The following is a 25,915-nucleotide window of genomic DNA, read 5'->3' on the forward strand; positions in this document are numbered from 1 at the left end:
GCAATTTTTCTAAATAAAACATTTTTCACATTCTTGCGATAATAAATTAATACGATAGTAATGTAATTTTGTTTATTCCCATTCTGTGGCCCTGTACCAACTTACTAGCATCTCCAGCGGTTGGCGACCTATGGTCCTGAAGACATTCCGTTTCCTCATGGGTTCATGTCAAACCTTGTTAGCTGACACGTTGCGAACCAAACATTTCCCACAATGCCAGTGGGTACAGAAGCCTATAATGTGCAAAGAAGAGTGTGATTTCACCTTTGGTCCGTTGACCCGACACCACTATCTGGCGAGGTTTCGGACCAGCTGTTTGGTCTACAACAGACCTCACTGGTTTGTACTGACATCGGCCCAAAAGCTGTGCACCATAAACTTCAGGGCGGGTGTGAATATGTCCTAAAGTTAGTTATGATTTGAGTCTGTGAAGATTATTTCTGCTCTATCTGTGATCCAATAACGAATATCCTATCTGTTTTTAGGGCCTCATGATTCACCGGTCAGCAAAGGGGGAGAACAGCATATCCTCCTTTCTCAGCAACAAGCCTCTCGAAGTGGCCAGGCCATACAGCCTTCCCCTGTCGGTTTCCAGGGTCCGCCTGTCAACCAGCATGGAGTCCTTACCATGAACCATGGTTTATTGCCACCTACCCAAAATGTTCAGGCGCCACACACTCACCTATCCTCCCATCCACTACACAGCACGCCCCCTCCCCACAACCAGGCCTCCCAGCATTGGCCACCGCCGCCTTCTGCCTCACACCCGCTCTCCTCACCCCCGACTACCCCTCAGAAAGTGCCTAATATACAGGTGAGTCACAATCAAAGAAGTGTTTATCTCGGGATGGGGCAGAAAGAACATTGTTTTTTTTTGTTGTTTTCACAAATATCTTCAAAACTATGTAAATATTTCTTGTGTATGTGTGTGGAGTAATTGTTGGAGTGTGAGGTAGGTGCACTGTGTTTGTGTATACCTTATGTGACATTTATTCAGTGCAATTCTGTGTATTACATTACAGTGTTACCTCGAGATACACGCTTAATTCGTTCCAGGACTTAGTTTGTATGTAGATTCACTCATAACTCTAATGAATGTTTCCTATTCAAATGAACTAGAAACTAATTAATTGCTTGCTGTTGTCTTCCCTTCAAAATATTCTGAAAATAATGCACACAAATGTCCCCAAAATAGGATAACGCACGGTCACTTGCCAACTTGACTAACGGAAAAAAACACCTGAAAAAATGCAGCCCTCCGCCCAGTGCTCGTAGAGACATTATACGGGGAGTTACGCCCAGAAAGATAGTGTCCATGATATTCTTATGAGCAGCCTATCGCGTCCGCTGTATGCTCAAATATCAAAATTTGTATCGTATCTCGAGGAAAATATTTGCCCAAAATTTGACTTGTATCTCAAATTGCTCTTATGTCGGGGCACTCGTATGTCGAGGTATTTTTCTTCTGCTCCAACCCATGTGCGGTTGTGCTTTCATATATGTTAGTGGGTTTTTTTCTCAGACCATGCACACAGTCTACCACTCATACATAGAGGCGCCACCAACATAATCTCTCCTCCCTCGTGCTCCCACTTCACCACCACCTCTTAAGAGGAAACCTCCCTTCCTGTCTCTGCCTCCTCCCTGTCTCCTCTATTTCCGTTCTCTCTGCAGGTCTCGTTCCCAGTCTTATTTCTTTTCATTATTGTTATGTGGCCAGATGTTCAGAGAGATAGTTTATGTGACAGCGAGAGGGTGAGGAAGAAAAGAACCCCACAGTGCCTCTTAGGAGGACACGTGCAAAGAATAAGTAAGGGCCTCTTGTGGTGGCATCTAACCTCTATGCCATTGGAAACTGTGACTAGGATGGAGTCTTCGTAGCAATATGGTTCCAATGACCTCTGTCTCTGGTGTTGATTTTTTTTCCACCATTGGTGCTCCATGTGGTTCCCTCTTCTTCCCTGAGATTGTTTAGTTGCTCAAAGCCTCCTTTCTCCACTGACCCAATCATACACAATAGCAGCCCTGTGGTCTCACATGCCCAGATCCAATCCTCTCTCCTCTGCGGTCTCATTCATACAGATTTCCACTCCTCCCTAACATCACCCACCCTACCTCCAGCCTTTGTGACCTGTTATTTGAGGTTGAGATTTAAGTCATCACGTTCAATTTATCCGACTCTCCTGACCTAGATGCTGGTTTTGATGGGGAACCAAGCTTGGTTCTTCCCTGGGTTGACAGCTTGGGCCAGTCCAAGACTAACTGCCTGCTAGCTGCATCAACAGTCAGTCAGAAATCTGCATTAGCGATAAGATGGCAAATCTACCTGGGAATATCAGATGTATCCTATCTAGTGGAATCCCTTTACCGTGTGAATATCAGCTACAATGTTGTTCGGCACTGCCATTAGTGATTCTTCTAATGTAGTTGTTTAAAAAAAACACACTGACAACAACATAGAGTGCATACGCAGATAGACTGGACTGGCGAGTCAGTCATGATTATGGTATGTCTCGTATTCTAAGCTCCATCTGTTCACTAAGCATGGTTATTACACATGCACTTATACACACACGTGCAAGTGTGCTTTCGTCAGCCGCTCAAGGTCACAGTGCTGGCAGATCACCGTGGTGTGACCTTTATTCTACATCACACACATACACACGCTGTTGCGTGCGGCACTCTAGATGACATATAACATGCCTATCTCACCCTTCCCCCTCTTCCAATTGCCGTCAGCAAGCTGCTATACAATCTAACTTGCCTTGTCGCCACAGCTTCAAGAAAATGGCGCTCTAATGTGGTCTTTATTTTTTGTATTATTATAGTGGACTTATATTGGCTGAACAAACAAATAAATGAAAATAACTGTACATGAAGGAATAACTTTTACGATAAACTGCTCAGTACATTTTGGTTAAAAACAGTGCTTTTCAGTTTTGTGTTTGCCTTTCCACTTTTACAAAGGCAGGAGGGTGATCGTATCTGACAATAGCGTAAACCGTATTACACAAGAGCAACGCAGTTTCTAACTCACCACTAAATTTAACACGAGATGAATACAAATGAAAATATGTACAATGAAAATTTCACCAAAATCTACAAACCTCATCTTTGCCGTATTCCATGAATTTAATTGTCAGCTAGGTATGTTGTGATACTCACTTTTCTTCATTCCGATTTTTCTGTTTTGGCAAAACAGATCCAACGGCAAACCGATGCCCATTTATTGGACCAGTATGATTCATTAAAGTCAATGAAAATTTGCTTTGTTCTTATTTGAGTCAAGAAATACTTAGTACACTATATTACAGGATGATCTGTTACTTTCATTATTTTCGAAAGGGACCCATTCAGCTGGAAATGTTTCCTTCATGGGTTGATATACAGCAGCACAAGTGCATCATAGTACTGAAAATACACTGGATCAGATCCGATCTTGGGACCAAATCCGTTACAGTACAGTACTCCAAAAATAGTCAACATAGGGTGTCATACTGAGTATCTTATTGGGACATTACTGTCCTCAGCCTAAATGTGCATTTGCTTTTTGAATAAAAACTTAAAGGGCCAATGAGCCTACAACTGAGGAGATTTATCATTGGCCAAAATTCTGAACGTCCAGAACTACCCTAGTCCCTTGAGCGACAATGAGAAAAGGCTATGTGGCTTCCGCAAATTAAATCCTTATCCAGTGGAAAGGTTAAAGTACCTTGGTATTTTGGTGACGTTTGAAGTGTGGAATTGGTCGGCTGAGTGGTGTAGTATCTGCGTTGGTCTTTCATGGTTATGTGCTAAACCAAAGGGAAAAGTTCTCTATTTACCTGCCAGGGCACATTCCACCATCATTCTGACCGAAAGAAAAAGATCATAGATCTTCTTTTCTTCAAGAGAGATGCTTGTTTTCTGCCTTGAAGTCAGGGCTTCCTTACTTAAGCGTCTGACTTGGGTTTAAGTGGAGAAAGATGTGTGAAATTTTAAGATATTTTTTGTATGAAAAGCACTTAATATATAGATGAAGGACATGAGGCTAACACTACTGTAAAAAGTAATCCCTTCCCAAGTTTACTGACAGATTCTGAGCTGAAATTTTCCTAATAATTTCCAATTGACAACACGGCACTATGCCACCTAAAAATGATCTCGACTGGCCATTGTGTTAATTTTCGCACGCAACCCGACTGTATATATTTGGAAAGAGTCGTTCTCCGCATAGATGAGCTTTGATAGCAAATTTGATGATGCGAAAAGCAAAATCATGCTGTTCTGGGAAACGTATAGCTACAGTTCATGGGAGAGGATGTCTTGATGGGCTTTCTTGAAGTTTTGCAATCTTTAAAATCCCAATCCTAGCCTAGGGTTGTTTGCACTTAGTGTTGCTACTAGATGCAGTAAATACCTGACAACTTGACTCCTAGTCATTTTGACGCACAGTTACTCAACTCTGTCCACCATGATAAATTGATGGTTCAATGAGTGGGCTGACATTTACTAAAGGCTGCCCCTCCCTCATTGACACCGCTTCATCTTCCCCCATAGAATCCTTCCCTTTTTATTCCTGTGAGAGTTAAAATCTATGGCCATTCCTGTCCATGGTTCTCTCATTCGCACAATATTAGTTTTTATTTTGATTATTTTAAAGAAACTTTATACAGATGTGCCGCTATTTACAAAATGAACTCAGTCCAGAAGCAGTTTTGTAACTTGGACAATTCATAATTAGAAATGCATATTACATGTAAATTCTTTCGTCCTTCCACGTTTCTCAATATAAACCTCTTTATAAATGATCGAAACTTTCCATGAATGGTTTTAGAAACACAAAACATAACATGATTTAAAACTACATATTTTATTTAGCCATTAACATGAATAATAAACAGATGCAAAACCATTTTCTATTGTTTCTGAAAGGGGTGAGTGAGAGAGTAAGAGGCTAATGTTTGGGAACCGACAAACCATACAGCACACGCAACTTAACAACTTTCAATTATGAAATGAACAATCTCTTTGGGGACCTAAATAAAAAATAAAGTGGCTTTAAGTATACACAAAAAACTCACGAAACATTGATAGAACTCCATGACGACAATCAACAGGGTACACTAAAAGCAGCACAGTGATGAATCACTTTCCCAGCCAATAGGAGGCAAGCAAGGGAGAGCAACTAAATCATGCTAAATTGAAAATAAAATACAGGATAAAGGTAGTGTAGTTATGTATTTTGGAGATTAAGCATTTTGTAACTCAAATTTCTTTCGCATTGTCAAAAAAAAAATCCCATTGATGTTTTCTGTAACTTCAATATTTTGTAAGGAGAGGTAGTAACCCTGTAATTAATCCCTTTAATGCGATTGTCACAACCTATTGGACGTCATGTTTTTTACATGCAGCATAAAAATGTAATGGAAAATGGAAATTGAAACCAAATACTTCTCTTCGTCTCTATTTTTATTTTCCCGTACTTGTTCCTCCCACCCTCCGTTTTTTTTCTGGGTGGCTCTATTTACGTGTATCAGCAGGTGTTTGTGTGCAGTCTTTAGCGTGATGTGTGACCTTGCAGTGCTTGGGTGTGATGTGCGTCTGTGGGCATTAGCATTCGCCTGATGCAAGTGGACTTGGGAGTGATGGCACCTCCCCCCCTTGATCTGAAGTACAACCACTCTGTGGTTGTGTATGAGGAGAGCTATTTATTTGGGTATTTTTCTTGGTAAATCAGCTGATTCTCTTGCATACCTCATCACACCTAGCCAATACTCACTTGATTTCATAGTGTTTACATTCGGTTCTAATATGCACGTACACTCTGAGGCATAAGTTCCCCTGTAGAATAGACATCCAGACTCACAAATGCACACCCTCTTGCTCACTGTGACTTTTTGAAGTATGGAGATAATTTATTCGTGTCATGATGCCTGATTTCCCATCTGCTACTGGGACCCTGAGCAGCTGGAGGAAGCGAGAAAGGAGGAGGGAACGTTGGAAGGCAGCAGGGGGGTATAGGCAGCTGTAGTAGGTCTCAACAGCTGGTAACCAGTTTCCTTTCACAAAAAGCATATATTGGAGCAATAAGGTCGTAGAGTAAAGAATGAAAAATCGGTTGAAAATGCAGTGTTAGAAAGGGAAAAATGAAGTGTCAGCCATTTGTTTCCTATGGTTTGTGTTCTTTCAGTTCGGGGGAGGAAATTGTAACCCGTGGGACTGGATAGGCAAATCACCAGTACTTAATAATGGCTATTTCAGCACAAACATGCAAAATATAAATTTGAGTGCTAGTCATGTATTACTGAATCAGAATTAGTCACATGCAAGCACAAATCTGTCACTACAAACCTGTTCATACCACAACGTTTAGGAGAACATAAAATGCAATTTGTCTGGTTCTCAAACGAGCAGTTGTTTAATGACCTGCTCGGAGTCCCAAATTATGATCACCTATTTGCGGATGACTTAAAATATACAGAACTAAGTCTGAAAATTAGTAGTTCGTAGATCATTTTTGTTGCAAAAATGCCTTCCTTCAGAATGATCTGGAACATTTTAAAATGAGAATATCCCAAAAAAATCACAATTTAAAACGTAATTCGAGTTGAACGCAAGTATATTATTGCGCCCTATGCTTGAAATGTCCAAGCTCAGTCATTGCATGAGCATCTCATGACAACTTCAGATGTGCCCCCCAGTTGCATGCATAAGATGTAATTTACAGCTGCAGTCACCAGAAAGCCAGCTATGTGTGCAATATGTTCCAACCCCTGCCTTATACAATTGGAAAGCCCTTTTTGACCCCCTTCTAATGGTACCACCCATTTAAGGAACATATATTTTTGGCATTAGTAGAGAGAGCTGAGTGTATTTGTATGACACATTTCATATAATGTATGAGAAGCCAAAATGTTTTTGGCCCTTTTTTCTGCGTGATTAAGTTTTAAATAAATAAAACACATTGGCAAATAAACAATCAAGTTAGCAAAAGGTAGTCTAAGTAAGGTAACTGCTGGCTCACAATCACATAACCATAACTCCTGAGTTCTGGAGTAATGTATTTTCAGCACAGGTTTTTCTGTGTCCTAACCCTTGACCCAGTAATTCAACTGCTGAAGGAAGAACCTAGATACATCCGTTAACATAACAGTTGTGCTCAAGTTCCAGTGCGTGTTACAAGACACACGGCAGTCCTTTGAGATAAAGAACACTAGTTTTGTCGGACGCATTTTCCTGCAAATTTTGACTGCAAAATACATTGAATGCAGCCTAAATACTGGTCATGGCCATGTTATTTTACAAAGCTGTTCTACTGACCTTGGCATTACGTTTGGAGAAAACAGGATACTAAATAATGCCAGATACCAGTCTGTTACTCCCCTGTGGTACTATAAAGTTAAAACACACTAAATGGAAAATACATTTAGGGTCGACTATTGGAGAAAAGTCGCCAAACCCCAAAATATATTAAATATGTGAAGACTTGTTGAATAGATTAAGTTTGACCAGAAAACAGAACATAGCTTTTTTTATTTGTTCCCACTGGTTTTAACTTTTTCCCCCCACCACAAAGTAATAACTTGGTAAATAGAAGCACTTTGTTTTGATTTGTGGCTGACTAAGTATTCAAATGTTACAAAGTAGGTTAGATATGCTTTGATTTCTATTAGTGTTATGCTTTGAATTGTCACTTTTCGCTTTTTTTCTGATCGTTTGCATTTATGTAAAAAAAAAAATCTTTTTTGGGACTATATTAAGATTAACTGGAATGTCTCTTCTTGGTTCTTTAGCATACCCCAATGGACCCTGCCGATGCCTCAACGTTGGTTCCTGATAGGCCGACTGGTAGCACTAATGATGCTGGTCAGGCTGTCTGCACGGAGCAGCTTAGTGATCAGAAGATTAAGCCAAAAAAGAAAAAGAAGAAAACAAAAGTAGAAGATGGAGTACATGAAGGAAAGAAGAGCATAACTGGAGGAGAGGAAGATGTCAAGTCAGAATTTACTTTAACAGGGTGTGAGCAGGGTGCTGGCATGGTAATTGGAGATGGAATCACCCAACCTGTTGAAAAGAAAAAACGGAAAAAGAAACCAAAGGATAAAGCAGAGGGGGCTGATGCAAAAGAGCCTAAGACCCCCAAGATGCCTAAAACACCCAAGACACCCAAGACTCCCAAAGAACCCAAGGAGAAGAAAGTCAAGAACTCTACACCCAAGGCCAAAATGCCCAAAAAGTCCAGGTATGAATATTATCGCTTCTATACATTATTTATCTACATGTACCAAAAGTTGCCTCCTTATGTGCGTGACACCGATTAGTTTGTAATTGGAGTGGATTGAATTGGATAACTTTATTCATCCCGTATTCGGTAAATTTCGTTGTCACAGTAGAAAGAGGGTGAGGATGCAGAAATAGGGCAGGTAGTTTAGAATTGTAAAGGATAATAATGTGGATTTCATTATTCACAAAACATTTTTGTTTGCAGGCTTTTAAACCAACAATCCATAAAATCAATCTTTCCCTGATAGTTGATAAGTGTTTTTAAAATCATAGGCAGATTTAATTTTCTTTTCCCTTTATGCTTGATCGTGTGACAAGAAGGATAGGTTTGAGGTTTTGTATTGAAAATGCATTATACACATACTTTTGAACTGTTCTGCACAATCCTACAAACAAAACAGCAAAAAGTAAATTTGACTCAAGCTTTCTTACAATTTGGCAGAGTAGAAACACTAGTACTTCCTGTGAAATTGGGAGCATAATAATAATCGGACATAGGCGTTGTCATCATCATTGACTCGACAAAAGCCTAATTGCCTAAGCGTCTTTTCATGTTACCTCACCCCGGTGTTATTACACAGAAGGGATTGTGTGTTGTGCTACCGCAAGTTTGGAGTCCTGATGGATGTGGGAAAAAAACTGTCCTCAAGCCTATTTGTCAGTACTTTGTGAGACCTGTAGCATCTGCCGGAAGGCAGCAGTTGGAACAGGTTTTGACCAGGGTGGTATGGGTCCCCGACAATGTTCCTGGCTCTGCTTGGTATGGTACAATGAGTCACACGATGATCTTTGTCATTTGATTTGGTGAATAAAATAATCCCCCGTTTTACCTGTAAACTATTTATACAGAGGTACCTTTACTTACCAAATTAGTTTGTTGCAGAAGTGGTTTTGTAACTTCGAGTTTTTATAAATAGAGAAGCATTTTATATTGAAAAGTGATATAATCCGCTACAACCGTTCTAAGATCTCCAACTCCTACCCCTAAAAACCCTTGGTAAATTATGAAAGTACAGTGGTACCTCTACTTACGAAATGAATTAGTTCCAGAAGCGTTTTCGTAACTTGGATTTTTGTGAGGACAGAAATCTTTTACATTGAACTAGCAATTAGTTTCACGGCCTTTAATACTACTCCTAAACCCTTTAAAAATGACAAAACTATACCAATTTAAATCAGAAAATTACCACCAGGGCAAGAAAAAAATCTCCAGAAAGTGTTGGAAGAGCAACTCTATCAAGAAAATTCAAAATAAAATACAGGATGCTTAAATTTGCTATTTAAATTTTTCAGTTTTCGCATTTTATAATTTTTTCGTATCCTGAAACTAAATTGATGCCTTTCATAACCTGAATATTTTGTATGTAGAAGCATTCGTGAGTAGATGTACCACTGGACTGTAGTTTGACTAGATATTTTGCTTTCAAACTTCATTGTGAAGTCTGGTCTGAGATATTCCCCATTTAATAGAGAAAATAAATATATTGTTTGTTCATTTCAAACTATAGAATCTGATTTTTAGGGATGGCAGTAAATTTGAGTGCCCAGTTTAGAATTTTCTTGGGACTAATCCGAATTTCATAGATATGATGATTTTTGTGAAGGTTTTATGAAGCTGAACATTACACTTTGGTTAAACTGCCTCAGTTGTTCATAAAATGTTATTATTTGCTGAAATATCTGACAATTTGTTTATTTCACACCATTTTCACTTATCCTTGTCCATATTACTCAGTATTTCTTTTCACATGACATGTACACTTACTCTTCTAAGTAAATAGAACATTGACAAACGGAGAAATGAAAATATTTGTCTTAGGCAGAGGTTGTTTCATTGTGAAGTTGGAAACTTGATCTGACAGAGGAATGTGTCAGGATACCGCCCTCCTTCTCCTCCTCCTCCCCGTCCTTTCTGAGCCTTCATCTCACCCCATTTCCCTCTTTCTTTTTACTTGCGGGTGCTTTTATCCAGAGGAAGAGAGAGGGCCCAAATTGCCGGGAAGGGTCAGTGCTCCGGGAGGGGGACTTGTGCTTTTGGATGCTTTGGTCACTGTTAGGAAAGGGGGAAGGGGCTTAAGGGTGGGGTAGGTTGCTTGCAAGGCAATAAGGGGGCAGGCGTTTTTTGTATGTGTATTGGGGGAGGGTTTTTTTCTCTTTGTGGCAGAAAATGGCGTCTAATGATAATGAAGCCCATGCTGCTGACCACTCCACAGTCATAGCTCAGTGTGGGCAGAGGAAATGTGGGGGTGGGGTAGCGTGCATGACTGTGTGTGTGTGTGTGTGTGTGTTGGTAAACTAGCTGTTATCTGTTTTCAGGCTTTCCTCCATCTTGAGTGGCGGCCTGCAGCTCTCAGGTTAATTTAGCATAATAATAGCTGGCGGCTATTCACTGCCATTCTAAAATGGTGGACCAACAATATCCAACCATTATCCCTTTATTCTTTTTCAACTTCCACTGCTATGTCTAACTCTTCTATTTTCACTTCAAATTACCCTTTTTGCATTTTTTACAGTTATTGATTTTTGCATTTTAATAGTTTTTGAAAGTTTTTTTTTTCATTTAACATAAAATTGCATTTAATTTGGTGTTTTGTGCATCGACATTGAAAAACATCCAGAATTATCTATGAGCTTTGTAGTGGGATATTTGATGTTACAGTGATTCCTCGAATATCATGGTTGATATAGACCAGACTTGGCCACGATAAATGAAAAATCCTAAAGTAGGTTCACCCCAATTATAACTATCTTTTTTTTTTCTTCATTCCTAATATCAAAAGTGGCTTCCGCTTATGACTCAGCGTGGATTTTCACATTTTTATCATCTTTAAAGATAAAATAAACAATTTTTTTCAGTGCTGAGTCCTAGTAGTAGCAAGCAGAAGACTTGAAAAGTGTTCCGGCTTGCGAGTTTTTGCATGGAATTTCACATTTTTGTGAATAAAAGAATATATAACAGCAGAAAAAATTGCAAAGAAGTGATTTCACATAAGTGAAGTTGTGATAATGGAGGGAAGACTATATCCAGAGGGTGGCATGTTCTTATATAGTTTAAAATGCTTGTTTTTCTGTATTATCAGGCTCGATACATTTAAAAAAAATCCAGACAAGCCTGAGCCAGAGAGAATTTACACAAGGTGCACTGGATAATAAAATGAATGTCAATTTTTTATAGAAAAAGGTTTTTAAAAGCTCACCCTTATTAACCCTTTTTACACACCAATTAAATGATATAATCCTGTCAGTTTTCCAAAAATAAACAAAGACCCACACTGATCCATAACTATTGAAATAGTATTTATTTAATTAATTTTTGTAATGTTACGATCAGCTTTCTTAAAAATCGACGACTTCTATACACAAGTTGCATGTCGGCAAGTGTATCCTGACAGTGAAAGTTTACAGTTTAATGTAGCAGTCCCCTTTTTAGTATTTTCTAGCTCAACATCAAATTGTATGTGCCTATACCGTTTGGTTGTGAATTGAGAAAATTAGGTGGTTTACTTTGTTGAGTCAGCTCAAATCTCTCCTTTGACCTTCTTTCTCTGTCCTGTTCGCGCGCACCGCCTCTCTGTCTACTTGTCTCAGGAAGTGCATCTATAAATAACCCAGCTTTTAGCCACCACGCCCTTCCCTGTGTGTGTGTTGGCGACTTTTTGTGCAGTACACACACCGACACATATTCTGGCACCTTGCTGCGTACGTGTGTGTGTATCAGTTGGTGCGTCCATGCAAGCTGTGTCGTTACCGCGTTCATGTTTTTCGTTTAAGTGTATATACTGTACACGTTTTTACCAGTATCAATATTGTGGGTTTTCTTATAAGCAGATGTCCGTTGACATTTTTTTCTTAGCGGATCAGTCCAGCCCCAGATTTGACTAACACTTGGTATTTTCTTAATTCCCCTCATGTGAAATGAAATTTTCAGCTTCATGCACACTACACTCCTTAGATGGTCAGTATTTGTGAATGCCGTAACACCATGATACATGTGGATTAAGTAGAGTGTGTTGGAAGGACTATTTGCACCTTTTTTAGAGGTGACACGTTAACGTTTTCTTACGAAACCTTTATCCACACTAGGATGGATAACCGCCTTAACGTTTAATTATTTAGCCAATACTTCATGTCGGCACACTGATTTACCCCTTTCCAGATTTTTTTTTAAATGAGTAGATAGCTGTCTAATTTTAGAATCTCCGGACACAGTCTAGTGGTTTTCTACCGACAACGCAGTGGGAGAGAGGAAGTGGCGTCATAAAATGTGCTATGCAGCCACACAGTATAAAAAAGGAAATGGGGTCGAATGCAGTATGGGAAGTTACTTTTATAAGATTATGGACAAAAAATGTTATCAAGGAGTGTGTTTTGCCAGAGGAACGGAAAGCAAATGTTTTAATAACATTATTAGCTCTGTTTTAACTTGGAAAACTATTTGTGGAAGGGGAGACGATTATGCGTGACTCATTGGATCTGCTCAAGTTTTTGTTGCAGTGACTAGACTTTTTGACCTGTTTGTGTGTACACAATCAAACAGTTTACTATTGTCGAACACTTAAAAGGCTTTTGTTCAGTTTTCATTTAAGGATTTTATTTTCAGCTCACTGTCACATCTCTCTCGTGCAAAGATATCTATGAGCACTGGATGGAGCGTTGCATTTTTTCATTATTTTTTTTATGGGTTAGTCGGTGCAGAATTAAGGGAAAGGGTCCAACGCAAGCCGGTGCAATATAGGGTAGTGCGAAGCAAAGGCATATGATAACAATCGATATTAAGCACGAAATAATCCAAAAACATTAGTGTACGCGTGACTGAGCTGGCTCGCCAATAAGTAAGGAGAAGCAGGAAGTCTGCCTCGAAAGCTGTGGTGAAATACATTAACCTCTTTGCCTTGGTTATTGCACATTAATCTTTAAATTTAAAGTAACGTAAGATTAAAACTTTTTTTGTGAAGGAATCTAAGTTCATTTAAGTTCAATTTAAAGTTTGTATGTTACGAGTGCATCCGTCAAGTCTCTCCCATCTACGAACTCGGCGTTGTATTGAATGTCTCATTTTTTTAATTAAACACCGAAACCACTAGTTATTTGTTACTCTGTTAATAGATGGTAAATTACAACCAATTGTTTTTCCATTGCAATATCCAGTTTTTTTGGTATTTTTTTCAGAGGGTCGGAACAAATTCATTTGTATTTAGTACAATTCTATAGGAAACGTTGATTTGAGATACGAGTAAATCGACATACGAGCTCAGTCCCTGAACGAGTTAAGCTCGTATCTCAAGGCATGACTACCGTTTTTTTGCCGAGGGCACACTTAAAAGTTCATGTTTTTTTTTTGGGAAGGATGGAGAATGAGAATCCAAGCTCCAGTGGTTGTGACCCAAATTGAATGACAACATGTGTGTGAATGCTTGGAAAATGGACTGAAGCCATGGATCGAACACAATTCAACAGCGAGGAGGAACAGCTTTGCAAACGGTTTGGGAGTGATGAATGTCAGATGGCCGCCAACATAGAGGCACCATACAAAGACAGGCAGCCGGCGTCGCACGAGTTATGTCAGTGACGATTTGGAATGGATTGTCGATGCCTGGGTGAAAGTGCCAGCGAGCATTGTAGTTTGAGCTTTCGTCAAAGCTGGAATCGCTATCACGAAACCCCACGATGAACACGCTGACCCTGATGATGTTATGGAACCCAGCATTGTCGGCCAACTCTTTGTCAGATACTGAAGATGAGGACTTTGACAGATTTGTAGATGTTTCAATACTTTGACTGATATTATCGCGAATACATGCTCGGTCGATAAAACAAAATCAAACTCAGTTTTACTTTTGCATCTATGCTTTGTGCTATGGTGTGTGTCATGGTATCACAACCATAGCAGTGGGTCCTTTGACACGAAACGCCTTATGTATTGACAAAAAACAGAGTACACTTGGAACTGAGACTGCGCCCATTAAGGCGGTGCGTTTTATAGGTCTGAAAATATGGCAAATGTTCTGTTTTGCTGCCCTTACTGCTCTTCTGACACAAACGTAAGATTTGCAGTATCAAAGTGGACCTTTTGGGAGCAAATGTGGGCGTTTGAAATTCGCACTAATTTAGATGCGACAACGTCAGAATGTCTGTTCATAGTTCATTAGTAGGCGTGTAACAACAGATTGATCTGATCGAAATTCAACAAATAGCACAAAATCGATGTCATGTGGTTGATAAAAAGGAATGCTTCTCATTAAAATGTCTTGAATGGTTCGGCACTGAAATTGTAAAAACATCACAATTGGTTAGTTTAGTTGAAACATAACTGATTTTGTCAAATTTGGTCATACCCTATTAAATCTAAATGTTTTCTCATCCCGATCACTTCAGTAGCCAACGGTAGGCCACTAACAACTAAAACGTACCCGTTTCCATGCTATTCCAGAACTACCAATGAAATGCTCACTAGTGCAATGTCCAATCGAAGTGCAATGGTTTTAGGATTTGAACTTGTGGTAATGTTATATTGTCATAATTTAACATGATAATGTCTAACCCAACTTTCAAGAAACTGCTGACACTAGACATAGGTTGTAACCTTGATTTTTCTTCATTATACGAGTTTACTGATAAATACACGATATATAGTAGAAAAAACAGAGGATTCTGGTGGGATGCACTGTGATCATCTAGTTCATGCGTTTTTAAATATTTGAGAAGAGGATGAAATGTGTGAAGGTAAACTGGGCAGGGGCTGATTGGGTGTTGACTGAGGAAGTCGGGGAAGCAATTTCACGAAGGAAGTATAGAAACAGCCAAGTAGAAGAGAAGAAGTGTGTGTGTGTTTGTGTATGTATGTGTGTGTGTGTTGTGTGGCCAGATGGCTCCAGCGTGTGGCGACCAGCCAGAGGAACAGGTGCAGGTCACATGACCAGCCGTTACCACGGAGATGGTTATTGCTCTTGGCGTGAGGATGAAAGGAGAAGGGCCCCAGGGACAGCAAGGGAGTGAGCAAGCAGGAGGGACCAGTGGAGAGAGGCACATCCATGCTGTGATGCAAAAGGGCAGGGTAGAAGATAGTGTGTCACACAGAATGCATCTTGGATGATGAAACTAGCATCCCTCTTTTCTTGCCATTTATTTAGTAAATTAGCTTTTTTTCACCCCTCAATATTGGCTTTTATAGTGTTTTCTGCTATCATCTTGCTCTCTAATGTCATTCAAAATACTGTAAAAGTTAGTAAATAGATTTCCCCTGGACGTTACTTACTTTAACGTATTCAATCTTAAAGAACTGATGACTGCGAGTCCTACTGCCGTTGTAAGTTATTGTTGCACTTTGATACTGTTGTCGAACCGTGCCCTTCTAGCAAAGAGCTGAGCAACTTGCACGTGTAACAACAACACATGGTCGCTAATGGAAATGTTGAGGAAAAAGTTCAAATGTGCCTCTAAACCGATAAGCTTTTGGCTTGTAATATTCATTCGTCAAAAGCTGTCCCTCTTGTTTTTGACATAATTTTAAATGTGTGTACTAGGTGCAGAATGTGCACGTGCTGAAGTGCACGGGTACACGAACGTCCCCTGGACTTCCTGTGTCGTGCGTGTACACTTAACACACACACACCCGGCTCCTCTTTATTTCCATGCCAGAGATTAGAGGAAGCATAGGAGCCTCTCAACCTCACCCCTCCCAATTGCTCTCTCTTGCTGAGCCCTTGTGTGCTTCCTCTCAACTTGGATCTCTCCATCTTGCTCCCTCCACCCCTATGCAGTCTTTCATCATATTAACCCCCTGTGTTCCAGGGCCTGAGGCACACTAATGATTCCTAAATGGGCAAATCAAACATGGCGACTGCCCTGGGACGAGCACACGTGTACACACACACACACACACACACACACACACACACACACACACACACACACATGCATGCCTTGTTTGTTCAGGGCTGTGGACTGAAAAATAGGAACTGTATTATTATTTTTTTGTTCAAAGATTTTAAAGACATTTTTTCCCATAACCTCTTAATAATCCAGTAGCAGTAAGAAGGTGGAGTCCGAAGATGGCGCCATCACTAGCAAGAAGGACTCAAAGAGGAAACGACATTCATCTGGCTGTGAAAATGTGGAGGTGAAGTCTCCACTTCCCTCGCCTATTGAGGATGACGATGACGATGGCGTGCAGGTACAGAATTCCTTGATTCATGACACATGAATCCAACCAATATTGTGACAGCAGTACACCCTAACGTGCAACTCCGTGTTGTCCATTATTTAACCTCTAATTCCAAAAACATGCATGGTAGGCTGATTGAAAAATGAATTTATAAGGAGGCGTTTTTAAATAAACAGTTGAAAGTCCTAAGTCTAGTTATTCCATTATTTTGAATAGTTTGTATAACAAATTGCATAGTATTTTTTGTTAGTCAGCTGGCCTGTAAAGAGCAAAAATCTCAGTATTTATAATTAAGGGTGGGTGATCAGCTCCCCTTTATTTTTTCGTATCATCTGATCTCAATTCTTTTCCTTTTTTTAACTGATGAATTCCATAAGACAATTATCTTTGTCATACTACAATTAAGCTAGCGGTCGTCCATATGCAAATGTATTTTGTATCTTAGTCCACAATTTGTGTAATTTTCTGATATATGGTTACTTTAACTCGTTTAACCCGTTTAACTCACCTGGAGTGTAATAAACCTCCCAAAAATAATCAACATTGAAATCTTTTTGATCATCAAAATCTGCCAAAATAGTCAGTTGGCCTATGCAAATTGTCGATGAAAAAAAGATATGGCTGAGCAACGAGAAAATGTATGTTTTCTATCTTTAATCTTGATTTTAAAATTGCCCGAAACACCCGTTACAAATCAAGTTTGTCAGGTTTTTGTGGCTGGTATATGAGAAGCTCTGACTGTGTTCCTTTCTCATCAAAAGGAACTGTAATCTATCCTATTTGTTCTTATCTCATTTATTGACTATAAATCATGAAGTAAGATGATAGGGCGACTAACATTAAGCCTATACTTTACTCCTTTCCTCAACAGAAGCGCCGCTCTAGCCGTCAAGTGAAGAGGAAGCGGTACACAGAAGACCCAGAGTTCCGAATATCAGATGACGATGACAGTGGAGACGATTCAGCCGCACCAAAGTCCCCATCGTCAACAACCCAGCTGCAGGTACGGTCTGGGTGGAGCTGGGTTTCACTCCAAATGTTTTGTGTCTAGCTACCATAATCCCATTGGCTGGTAGCTAATATTGTTTCAGTCATCTGCCCCAAAACTGTGGCGCATACCAATTTTGTTGTTTTCCGGTTGTAGGACGTAGCTGAAGCTGATGGGCCAGTTGTGGAGAAGATAATGGGTGTGCGTACCACCAAGAAACAGGTGAACTAAAAACAGACGCGCGTGCACATTCCAACACATTGCATTCAGAGTGCAATGGAGGGTGAATTCTGATTGGCTGCTCACAATTCACTCGCGTCTTACACCAATATATATATATATATATATAGAGACATCCCAGAAGCCTGTACTTTGGAACTTTTTGTGGATTTGTAAGCAGTGACTGTCCCAATGCTTATACAGCTTTTTTAAAAATAGAAAAATAATTATTTAATTGAATTTCGTTTTGAATAATTCCACCTTTGAAACAAAGGCCATAGATCAGACGGTATTAAATTGCAGATACAGTAATCCCTCGAATATCGCAGTTAATGTAGACCAGACATCGGCCCGATAATCGAAAAATCGCAAAGTAAGGTCACCCCTATTAAAAAGTAAATAAATAAATGTTTACTTCATTGCTGAGTCCTAGTAGCAAGAGGATCTTCCACTTAAGAGTTTCGGCGTGGATTTTCATTTTTATGAACTTTAAAAAAATTATATAATAGCAGAAAAAATCGCGCAGTCGTGAATTCGTGATAATTGAAGTCGCGATAATCGAGGGATTACTGTAAAACTTTTCTAACATAGAAATCAGCACCATCACGTGTGCAATTTCTGAGCAATTCATGACTGCATGTTACTGGCTCCTTATTTCACAGAAGAAGAAAACCTGTAGAACTCCATTTCCCATGTTGACCGTTTGTTCACAAGAAAAATAAAGCGTTTTGAGGCCAATGGAAGAACTTTCTAAGTCTGTGATGGTTGGTTAGACGTACATGTCAGCAGGAATGGATTTTAAAGACAGGACACGTACAAACTAAATCTATATTATTCATATGATTACTTTCCTGCATATACATAAAACCTTTGACACAGGTTATTCTAAGGAATACTGCAACTTGTCTAACACAAGCATGCTCACAGTAAATAGTATACAGTACACAGCCAAAATGTGCTTTTGCCATCTGTCTTGCCAATTCGTATGGCTCTTTTTTCCACTTGCATGAACGCAACTCTATTCAAATTTGACCCTAGGCTTGGCATATTGCCCAAACCACAATACGAGAGCAACGCCAGACACCAAGCTAGCATTTCCTCAGGCTATATGTGTGAGTGTGATTGATGATTCGGGGCATTACAGTAGTAGTAGTAGTAGCAGCAGCAGCAGCACGGCGGAGTATGAGCTTTTTGTGTGCTTGTGTTAAGTAAGTTATGTTAACTGAAAGCAGTTCTGTACAAGGATTTATGTCTTGTTTTACACATTCCATAGAAATCTACGTGTATTTTAACTCGTATTTAAACCTCTTTGTTGTTGATCTTGTCTTCACGCCATTTGTATTTGCTTGGCATATTCTTATGTAATTTTAGTCTGTTTCTGCCAAGTAAGGTTTGACTGCTATTTTGGTCATACAACACTTAGAATTCAATAATTACAAACAAGGAATGCACACGTGATTGTGAAGTATTATATTTTGATTTTTGCAGCTTTAAAGTTTTCTAAAATGATCTCCATCTCTTCATCCATTTCTTTTCACAATATATTTGGGTAGTTAATTTTTGCCCTTGTCTTTTAGCTGGAGTCGCAAGAGGAGGTGGAGGTTGAGGAGTTCTATGTCAAGTTCAAGGGCTTGTGAGTGGCACACTTCAGTTTTTTCTTCCTCTATTGAGTCCTACTTTCCTCCCATTTTCTACAGTGTGAAGTACGCGCTGTTTCATTTTGCGATTGTTTCACTCATATTTGTAGTGCTTGACCCAACTGTAGCTGTAATATTCCACACTATCATTATCCTATACTACAGTGGAACTAGCTTTACGATACAAATATACCGTATTTTCACGACTATTAAGCGCGCCATATTTTTAGCCGCAATGTCAATAATGAGTGCTATTTCTGTATTTTAGACACACAAAAGCTGCGCTGTTCCTTTAGACGCAGCCAGGCATGGCATATATATATATATATCCATATATTATTTATGGATATCGAACCGTATTAGCACAATGGAAGCAGCCCCAGATGCTATTTCTGGTGTGCAGTGACTGCTGGGATATATAGTCCTTTTGTCAATACAACCAGGTTGACGGCTGTGACAACTTTGCACTAATAGTATCAATATACTACAACGGCAAACACAATAATTTGGTGCAACATGCACCAAATGCACGCTACACCCGCACGCTAAAAACACGTTTTTAAAAAGGCAACGCAAGCAAGACTGTGTTTCGTTGTACTTTATTTAGCCATTTTACAATGTACTCGCGTCATCATCACTCAAAAAACCATCAAAGTCCTCATTTTATGTGTCCGAATTGAAAAATTGTCCATCGAAAACGCTGAGTTTAATACATTCGTCCAGGCGGCCACAATCCATAGTAGCTAGCTAGTAGCTAACGTAACTATTCCAAGGCTGTCTTCCATGCTTCGCAACTGCGTTGATGCCGATCGGCGTATTGACAAAAGAACTACTACATATCACAGCATTCACTGCGCAATACTTTGTCTACAGGAAAATAGTAGAGTCGGGGGCTGCTTGCCGTAGTTGTCCTATCGACTGATTTATTTTATCGTGATAACAGTTTTAGTTTTGCTCCATATATAAAGCGCACTGGATGTGCGCCTTATAGTCGTGAAAATACGGTAGTCAAGTGATAGTCTCCTTGGACAATTTCAGTAAACTTGTGCAGTGTCTTTTCACAGGACTAGAGCCTTTGTTATCATGGTCAAGCACTACATCTTTAAATGTTTCCTTTGTGTTTTTACACTTGTACTGCTACACTGAATTCTTAACGAGCATCTGTATTTGGCACCCATTTAAGTGTTTTGCTCTCTGTTTACACTAATTGGCAAATTATGAGGTTACTACAGCTAGAGCAACCATCTCGGCCCCTAGAGTTAGTCTATCCTTATCCTTTCTTCCCTGTTCTCCGTTTGGAGCTGTTTGATTCATTTGAGCTGGTTTCTTTGAAGGTTTGGGAAAATAGTTTGGCAGATCAAGGCATCTGGTTTTCCTTGTGATGCTGTTCCACCTCAATTTTTTTAATGGTTACCCAAATATGGGACTGTCTGTTTTGGCTAATTTAATTGTGTCCAGCATGTTTTTACCAGTGGTTTCTCTTCAAGCACTTTATTGAGTTGAGTTACTTGTCTGTTTAATGCGCCTCTTTTCTTTCAGTTCGTACCTCCACTGTCGTTGGGCAGAGTTAGAAGAACTGGAGAAAGACAAACGAATACAGCAGAAGGTCAAACGATTTAAGGCGAAGCAACTTCTCAACACATTTATCACTGAGGTATGAATAAAATCTTTGCTGTTTGCTTTAAGAATGGCCCAAAATATCTCCATCTTAAACATCTTGTTTTCAGTTGTTAAAGTTGACCAGTTTTTTTTTTTAATTATAAGTCACTTGGTTCAGGAATTTCTGAACACTATAATATATATCCACTGCACTTGATTTTTTGTAACCCCATGCGGCCAAATGGTACGGAAAATGAATAATTGAATAAATGAAGAAACACACCAAGGCAACAGTAAAACTAATTGATTCAAAGATAAACTCACTCTTGGAATCTCTCCAGATGGATGACGAGCCTTTCAACCCAGACTACGTTGAGGTTGACCGTGTCTTGGACATTTCAGAGAGCACTGATGAAAACAGCGAGGTGCGTTGATCGCCTCTTGATGTCTTATTTGTTTTTGAAATAGTCCTACACACACTCACCAAGTGACTTCTCCCACCTTGTGCACATCTTCAGCTGGTGACTTTATATTTGGTGAAATGGTGCAGCCTACCATACGAAGACTCCACCTGGGAACTAAAGGCAGATATTGACCAGTCAAAGATAGAGGAATATGAACGTATCGCTGCACGCCCACCCAACACTAACAAAGTAGTAAGTATCTGCTGCCCTATTGGTTTATCAGCAGAAGAAACCCATATTTGAAGCAATGAGTACAGTGCCATATTGGTCTATACTTCCATGATGTATCATCTATGATATTGTCAAAATGTTGTTTTATAACAGTGATGCCCATTGTCATTTTTCACTCAATTTGTTTTGTGTGAACAACTGAGAAATATTGGCACTCCGGAACTAAGCAAGAACTGTCAAATATTTCCTTTAATCTTTGTTCAGGGTTATTTCTTCAGACAATATAATTGAACAGGCCTGTAGGACGTCAATTTACTAGAATTGAATGTGAAGTTTGCTACAGGCCAAACCCAACACACTGTCACCAAGGCTCCTCCCAAGATGATGCCAGTGTTTGTGTGGGTTGGCCTGCCGCCTGCTCCTTCCTCTCTCCTGATTTACGGCCCCCTTAACTGCTCTCCGCGGGGCCACGTTTTGTGGTCTTGCACGCGCACACAAACACGCCCCACTCTTGTGGCTGTGCCAAACCACTAACAGTCTGTTTAATGCTGAACAGAAGCAGCTGTCTAGTTGTGGTCTTACTACTACTTGTGACCATCCCTTTTAACTACTGCCAACTTCTGTGTCTAGAGCACAAATTATCAAGAGTTTCTGAATGAAGTTGTAAAACTTTTTATAATTGTCAGAAGTTTGGAACTAATTCTAAATTTAGCAACTAGTGTTTCGTAACTCAAGATCAACAAGGAAAAAGTAATCAACAGAGCTGAAAGTGATTTTATAAAGTAAAATATACTATATATTCTTTTATTTTTTACTTCAACAATGCAAGTTGATTTGGCAATGCACTGTCAAAAAAATGATTTCTTGTTCATTCTTTTTCCATTGTTTAGGATCGGCCTTCAGCTACTGAATGGAAAAAGTTGGAAGGTTCTAGAGAATACAGGAACAGCAATGCACTCAGGGAATACCAACTAGAAGGCCTCAACTGGCTCACTTTCAACTGGTACAACTCGTAAGTATACAACCAAGTCGATTTTGGTTTTGTTGACATATCAACTTTAAAAGAAAAATATGAAATGGACCATTTTGTTTTGTCATCCCAAATGTGGGTCATTATTTTATAAAGTTTTTGCTTTAACCACAGTATACACTCAAAGCTGTTGTCAACCTTGTTCAAATTAGATATATTAGTTTTTAATGATAAAGGGGCTACTATGGACTTATTTCCTTTCCGTTACATTCCAAACTGACGAATCAAATTTAAAAGGACAGTGTTGTGACGCTATTTGAACCATCTAAATTGGTCCTTTAGACCAACCACTTCCCTCACCAAGAAAAATGAAGCTTTTAAAATTACATTTGTAAATGAGGAACAGTTTGGCTAAGGAGTAGTTCACCACAGTTTTATGGTGTACTAACAAAGAAATGTCTAATAGGTCATGCAATGTTGGACTTAATTCAGTATATTTAATAAAAGTATATAGCTTGTCTGTTATTTCTAGCCTTACATGACTTGTTTGCAGCTGCATTTAGCCTCTTGGGAAAAGCTGTACTAATAAATCTATGATGGGAAAATTCTTTTTAGATCATGAGAGCACACTGACCAAGTCGCTACCCTGTTTTTTTTTTTTTTTCAGACGGAACTGTATATTGGCTGATGAGATGGGTCTCGGAAAAACTATCCAGTCCATTACATTCCTCTACGAAATTTACATGAAGGGCATTCAGGGACCGTTCTTGGTTATTGCCCCACTCTCTACAATTCCCAACTGGGAAAGAGAGTTCAGGACTTGGACTGAGCTCAATGCTGTGGTCTATCATGGCAGCCAAGCCAGCCGCAGAACCATCCAGGCCTATGAGATGTACTTTCGAGATACACAGGTAACGCAAATCAGGGATATCTTCATAAAGCCTCTGTAAAATGTATTACAGTGTTCCCCCGCTACTTCACGGTTCAGCTATTGTGGACTCAGAGCTTTGCAGATTTTTTTTGGGGGGGGGGGTAGTGGGAAATACAATTATTACATTGAAACAACATATATTACAGTTTTTTTGTTATAACATGAATTTCACTCTCGCTACCCGTAGTCTATATGGTGTACTGTATACAGGGGGGTAATTTAAAAACAAATAATATATATTTATATTTTTGGAATTAAATTCAAATTAAGCATTTTTGAAGGGGAATCCCTACTTCGCGGAAATGAACTTATCGCGGGAGGTCTAGGTCCCCATTAACCGCAATAAGCGAGGGAACACTGAATTTCTTCCCAAGCAGTATTGAAGGAAATGTCAGAATGTACATTTTGTGTTAAAATGTAAATACCCAACACTATAGTAGGTAAGTACTTGAGTTTTTATCATTATTATTTTTAATCTTTTGGATTTCTTTTTGTTTTCCTTAGGGTAAAATAATAAAGGGAGCTTATCGATTCGACGCTGTGATAACCACCTTTGAGATGATTCTGGCTGATTGTCCAGAGCTTCGCGGGATCCCTTGGCGCTGTGTCGTAATAGACGAAGCCCATCGCTTGAAAAACCGCAACTGTAAACTATTAGAAGGACTCAAGGCGATGGACATGGTGAGTGTTTTTGGTTGCTATACTTAAATGTCCACAAATGTTTGGGCTTTTAATCTTATTTGTTATGCATTTGCTCAGACAGTATACAAAAAATGTTTTTTCATGACTTATTGATCTGACTAGTAGTAATTATTCGATATTGTCAATCACATTGTAATCCTGTCCATCTTACCTTAATGTTTCCATTTTTATATTTTTCCTTTTGCTGAATTTCTTCTTACTTGGTTCCTTCTTATCCAGGAACACAAGGTTCTGTTAACAGGGACTCCTCTTCAGAATACAGTGGAGGAACTCTTTAGTTTACTCAACTTTCTAGAACCAGAACGTTTTCCATCAGAACAAACATTCATGACTGAATTTGGAGACCTTAAAACCGAAGAACAGGTATGTAGGACTTTTTTAATTTTTTTATCTTTTACCTAGGTTTACAATGTCTTGTGCCTGTCTTGCTACTGCAACCAAGAAATTTCCCAATTACGAGATGAAATAAAGTTCTAATCCTAATTTATGCGCACATCATTAGCATTTATCATACATTTTCTCCATTTAGTACAAGCTTGCCTGAATTTGAACACTGTCTGGCTTTAGACCAAGAGTCACCATTTCATTTGTTGCCACCAATCGAGGGCATTTTGTTTATTCTTACTCAAAATGAGGTGTCTCTGAGTCCTTGTGCCTTCTGTTTTGACTATATTGTTGAGATCGTGTACATCTTTTGAAAACTCTGATGTACCAATACGATTTCAGAGCTTGCAACCGCCGTCGTTTTATGTTTTCATCAGGAGTGAATGCGATTTGGCCGAATTCAATATAAAATGTAAAAAAAAATAGAACAGACAAGTGAAATTAAACTGTTATCAGCATACTTGGATGTTTCACAATGCACTCGTGTTACCCAATTCATCCGGTTTATAGGGCAGTTGAATCAAATGTGTGAATAAGATGGCAGGCGCTGTAGCGATGGTGTGAATTTTGAGGTATTTGAATTGGAAATTTGGCACTTTTATGAAATGGTTGCTTAAAAAAAGATTTGTTTATAGTGCAGTTTTCTTAAAAATCAAATTTCTGAGTTGAAGCTTAGAAGAAAGTCTTAACACTGTCTATGACTACCACAGGTTCAGAATCTGCAGGGTATTCTGAAACCCATGATGTTGAGAAGACTAAAAGAGGATGTTGAAAAGAACCTGGCCCCAAAGGAGGAGACTATCATAGAGGTGAGATTCAAGTTTTTATCTATGACCAATAATGATAATTTCTATTTTGCTCATACTGGAAAAACGTTTTTAATATCAGGTGGAGCTCACAAACATCCAGAAGAAATATTATCGAGCCATTCTGGAGAAGAATTTCTCCTTCTTGTCAAAAGGGGGTGGAGGGGGAGGAGGAGGCGGTGGTGGTGGAGGTGGTGGAGGAGGAGCAGGAGGGGGAGGGGTCCCCAACCTCCTAAACACTATGATGGAGCTAAGGAAATGCTGTAACCATCCGTATCTCATCAACGGTATATATCCAATGCTCACAATGCTTTAAATATGACCCAGTAAAGTTGCTGTTCTGGTTTAAATTGTGTTCATTCTTTGGCAGGCGCGGAAGAGAAGATCATTGAGGAGTTTCGGGACTCCCACAGTGGAACAGACATGCCAGACATGCCCCTGCAAGCAATGGTCCATGCTGCAGGAAAGCTGGTGCTCATTGACAAGCTTTTGCCTAAACTGAAGGCAGGCGGCCACAGAGTCCTAGTTTTCAGTCAGATGGTCCGTTGTCTGGACATCTTGGAGGACTATCTCATCCAAAAACGGTACGAAGAGTAAAAAAAAAAAAAAAAGTTG

The 25,915-nt window shown here is 39.4% G+C and overlaps 1 protein-coding gene across 5 annotated transcripts in view; it reads left to right on the forward strand.

The window, feature by feature from the left end:
• Positions 1 to 25,915, forward strand: part of chd7 (chromodomain helicase DNA binding protein 7) — a 71,266-nt gene that overhangs the window by 21,336 nt on the left and 24,015 nt on the right. For 4 of the 5 annotated variants that reach the window (XM_077723752.1, XM_077723747.1, XM_077723750.1 and 1 more), the window contains exons 4-19: positions 486 to 814; positions 7,776 to 8,224; positions 16,291 to 16,438; positions 17,301 to 17,432; positions 17,574 to 17,639; positions 19,214 to 19,269; positions 20,813 to 20,927; positions 21,214 to 21,297; positions 21,391 to 21,528; positions 22,398 to 22,519; positions 23,145 to 23,388; positions 23,913 to 24,089; positions 24,330 to 24,473; positions 25,205 to 25,303; positions 25,383 to 25,587; positions 25,671 to 25,884. In XM_077723752.1, the coding sequence (XP_077579878.1) occupies positions 486 to 814; positions 7,776 to 8,224; positions 16,291 to 16,438; positions 17,301 to 17,432; positions 17,574 to 17,639; positions 19,214 to 19,269; positions 20,813 to 20,927; positions 21,214 to 21,297; positions 21,391 to 21,528; positions 22,398 to 22,519; positions 23,145 to 23,388; positions 23,913 to 24,089; positions 24,330 to 24,473; positions 25,205 to 25,303; positions 25,383 to 25,587; positions 25,671 to 25,884 (2,722 nt within the window). The remainder of the gene's footprint in view (positions 1 to 485; positions 815 to 7,775; positions 8,225 to 16,290; positions 16,439 to 17,300; positions 17,433 to 17,573; positions 17,640 to 19,213; positions 19,270 to 20,812; positions 20,928 to 21,213; positions 21,298 to 21,390; positions 21,529 to 22,397; positions 22,520 to 23,144; positions 23,389 to 23,912; positions 24,090 to 24,329; positions 24,474 to 25,204; positions 25,304 to 25,382; positions 25,588 to 25,670; positions 25,885 to 25,915) is intronic. The other variant, XM_077723751.1, reaches the window with a different exon arrangement.

The sequence above is a fragment of the Stigmatopora nigra genome, chromosome 9, assembly GCF_051989575.1.
Source record: "Stigmatopora nigra isolate UIUO_SnigA chromosome 9, RoL_Snig_1.1, whole genome shotgun sequence".
In the NCBI taxonomy this organism is placed as follows: Eukaryota; Metazoa; Chordata; class Actinopteri; order Syngnathiformes; family Syngnathidae; genus Stigmatopora; species Stigmatopora nigra.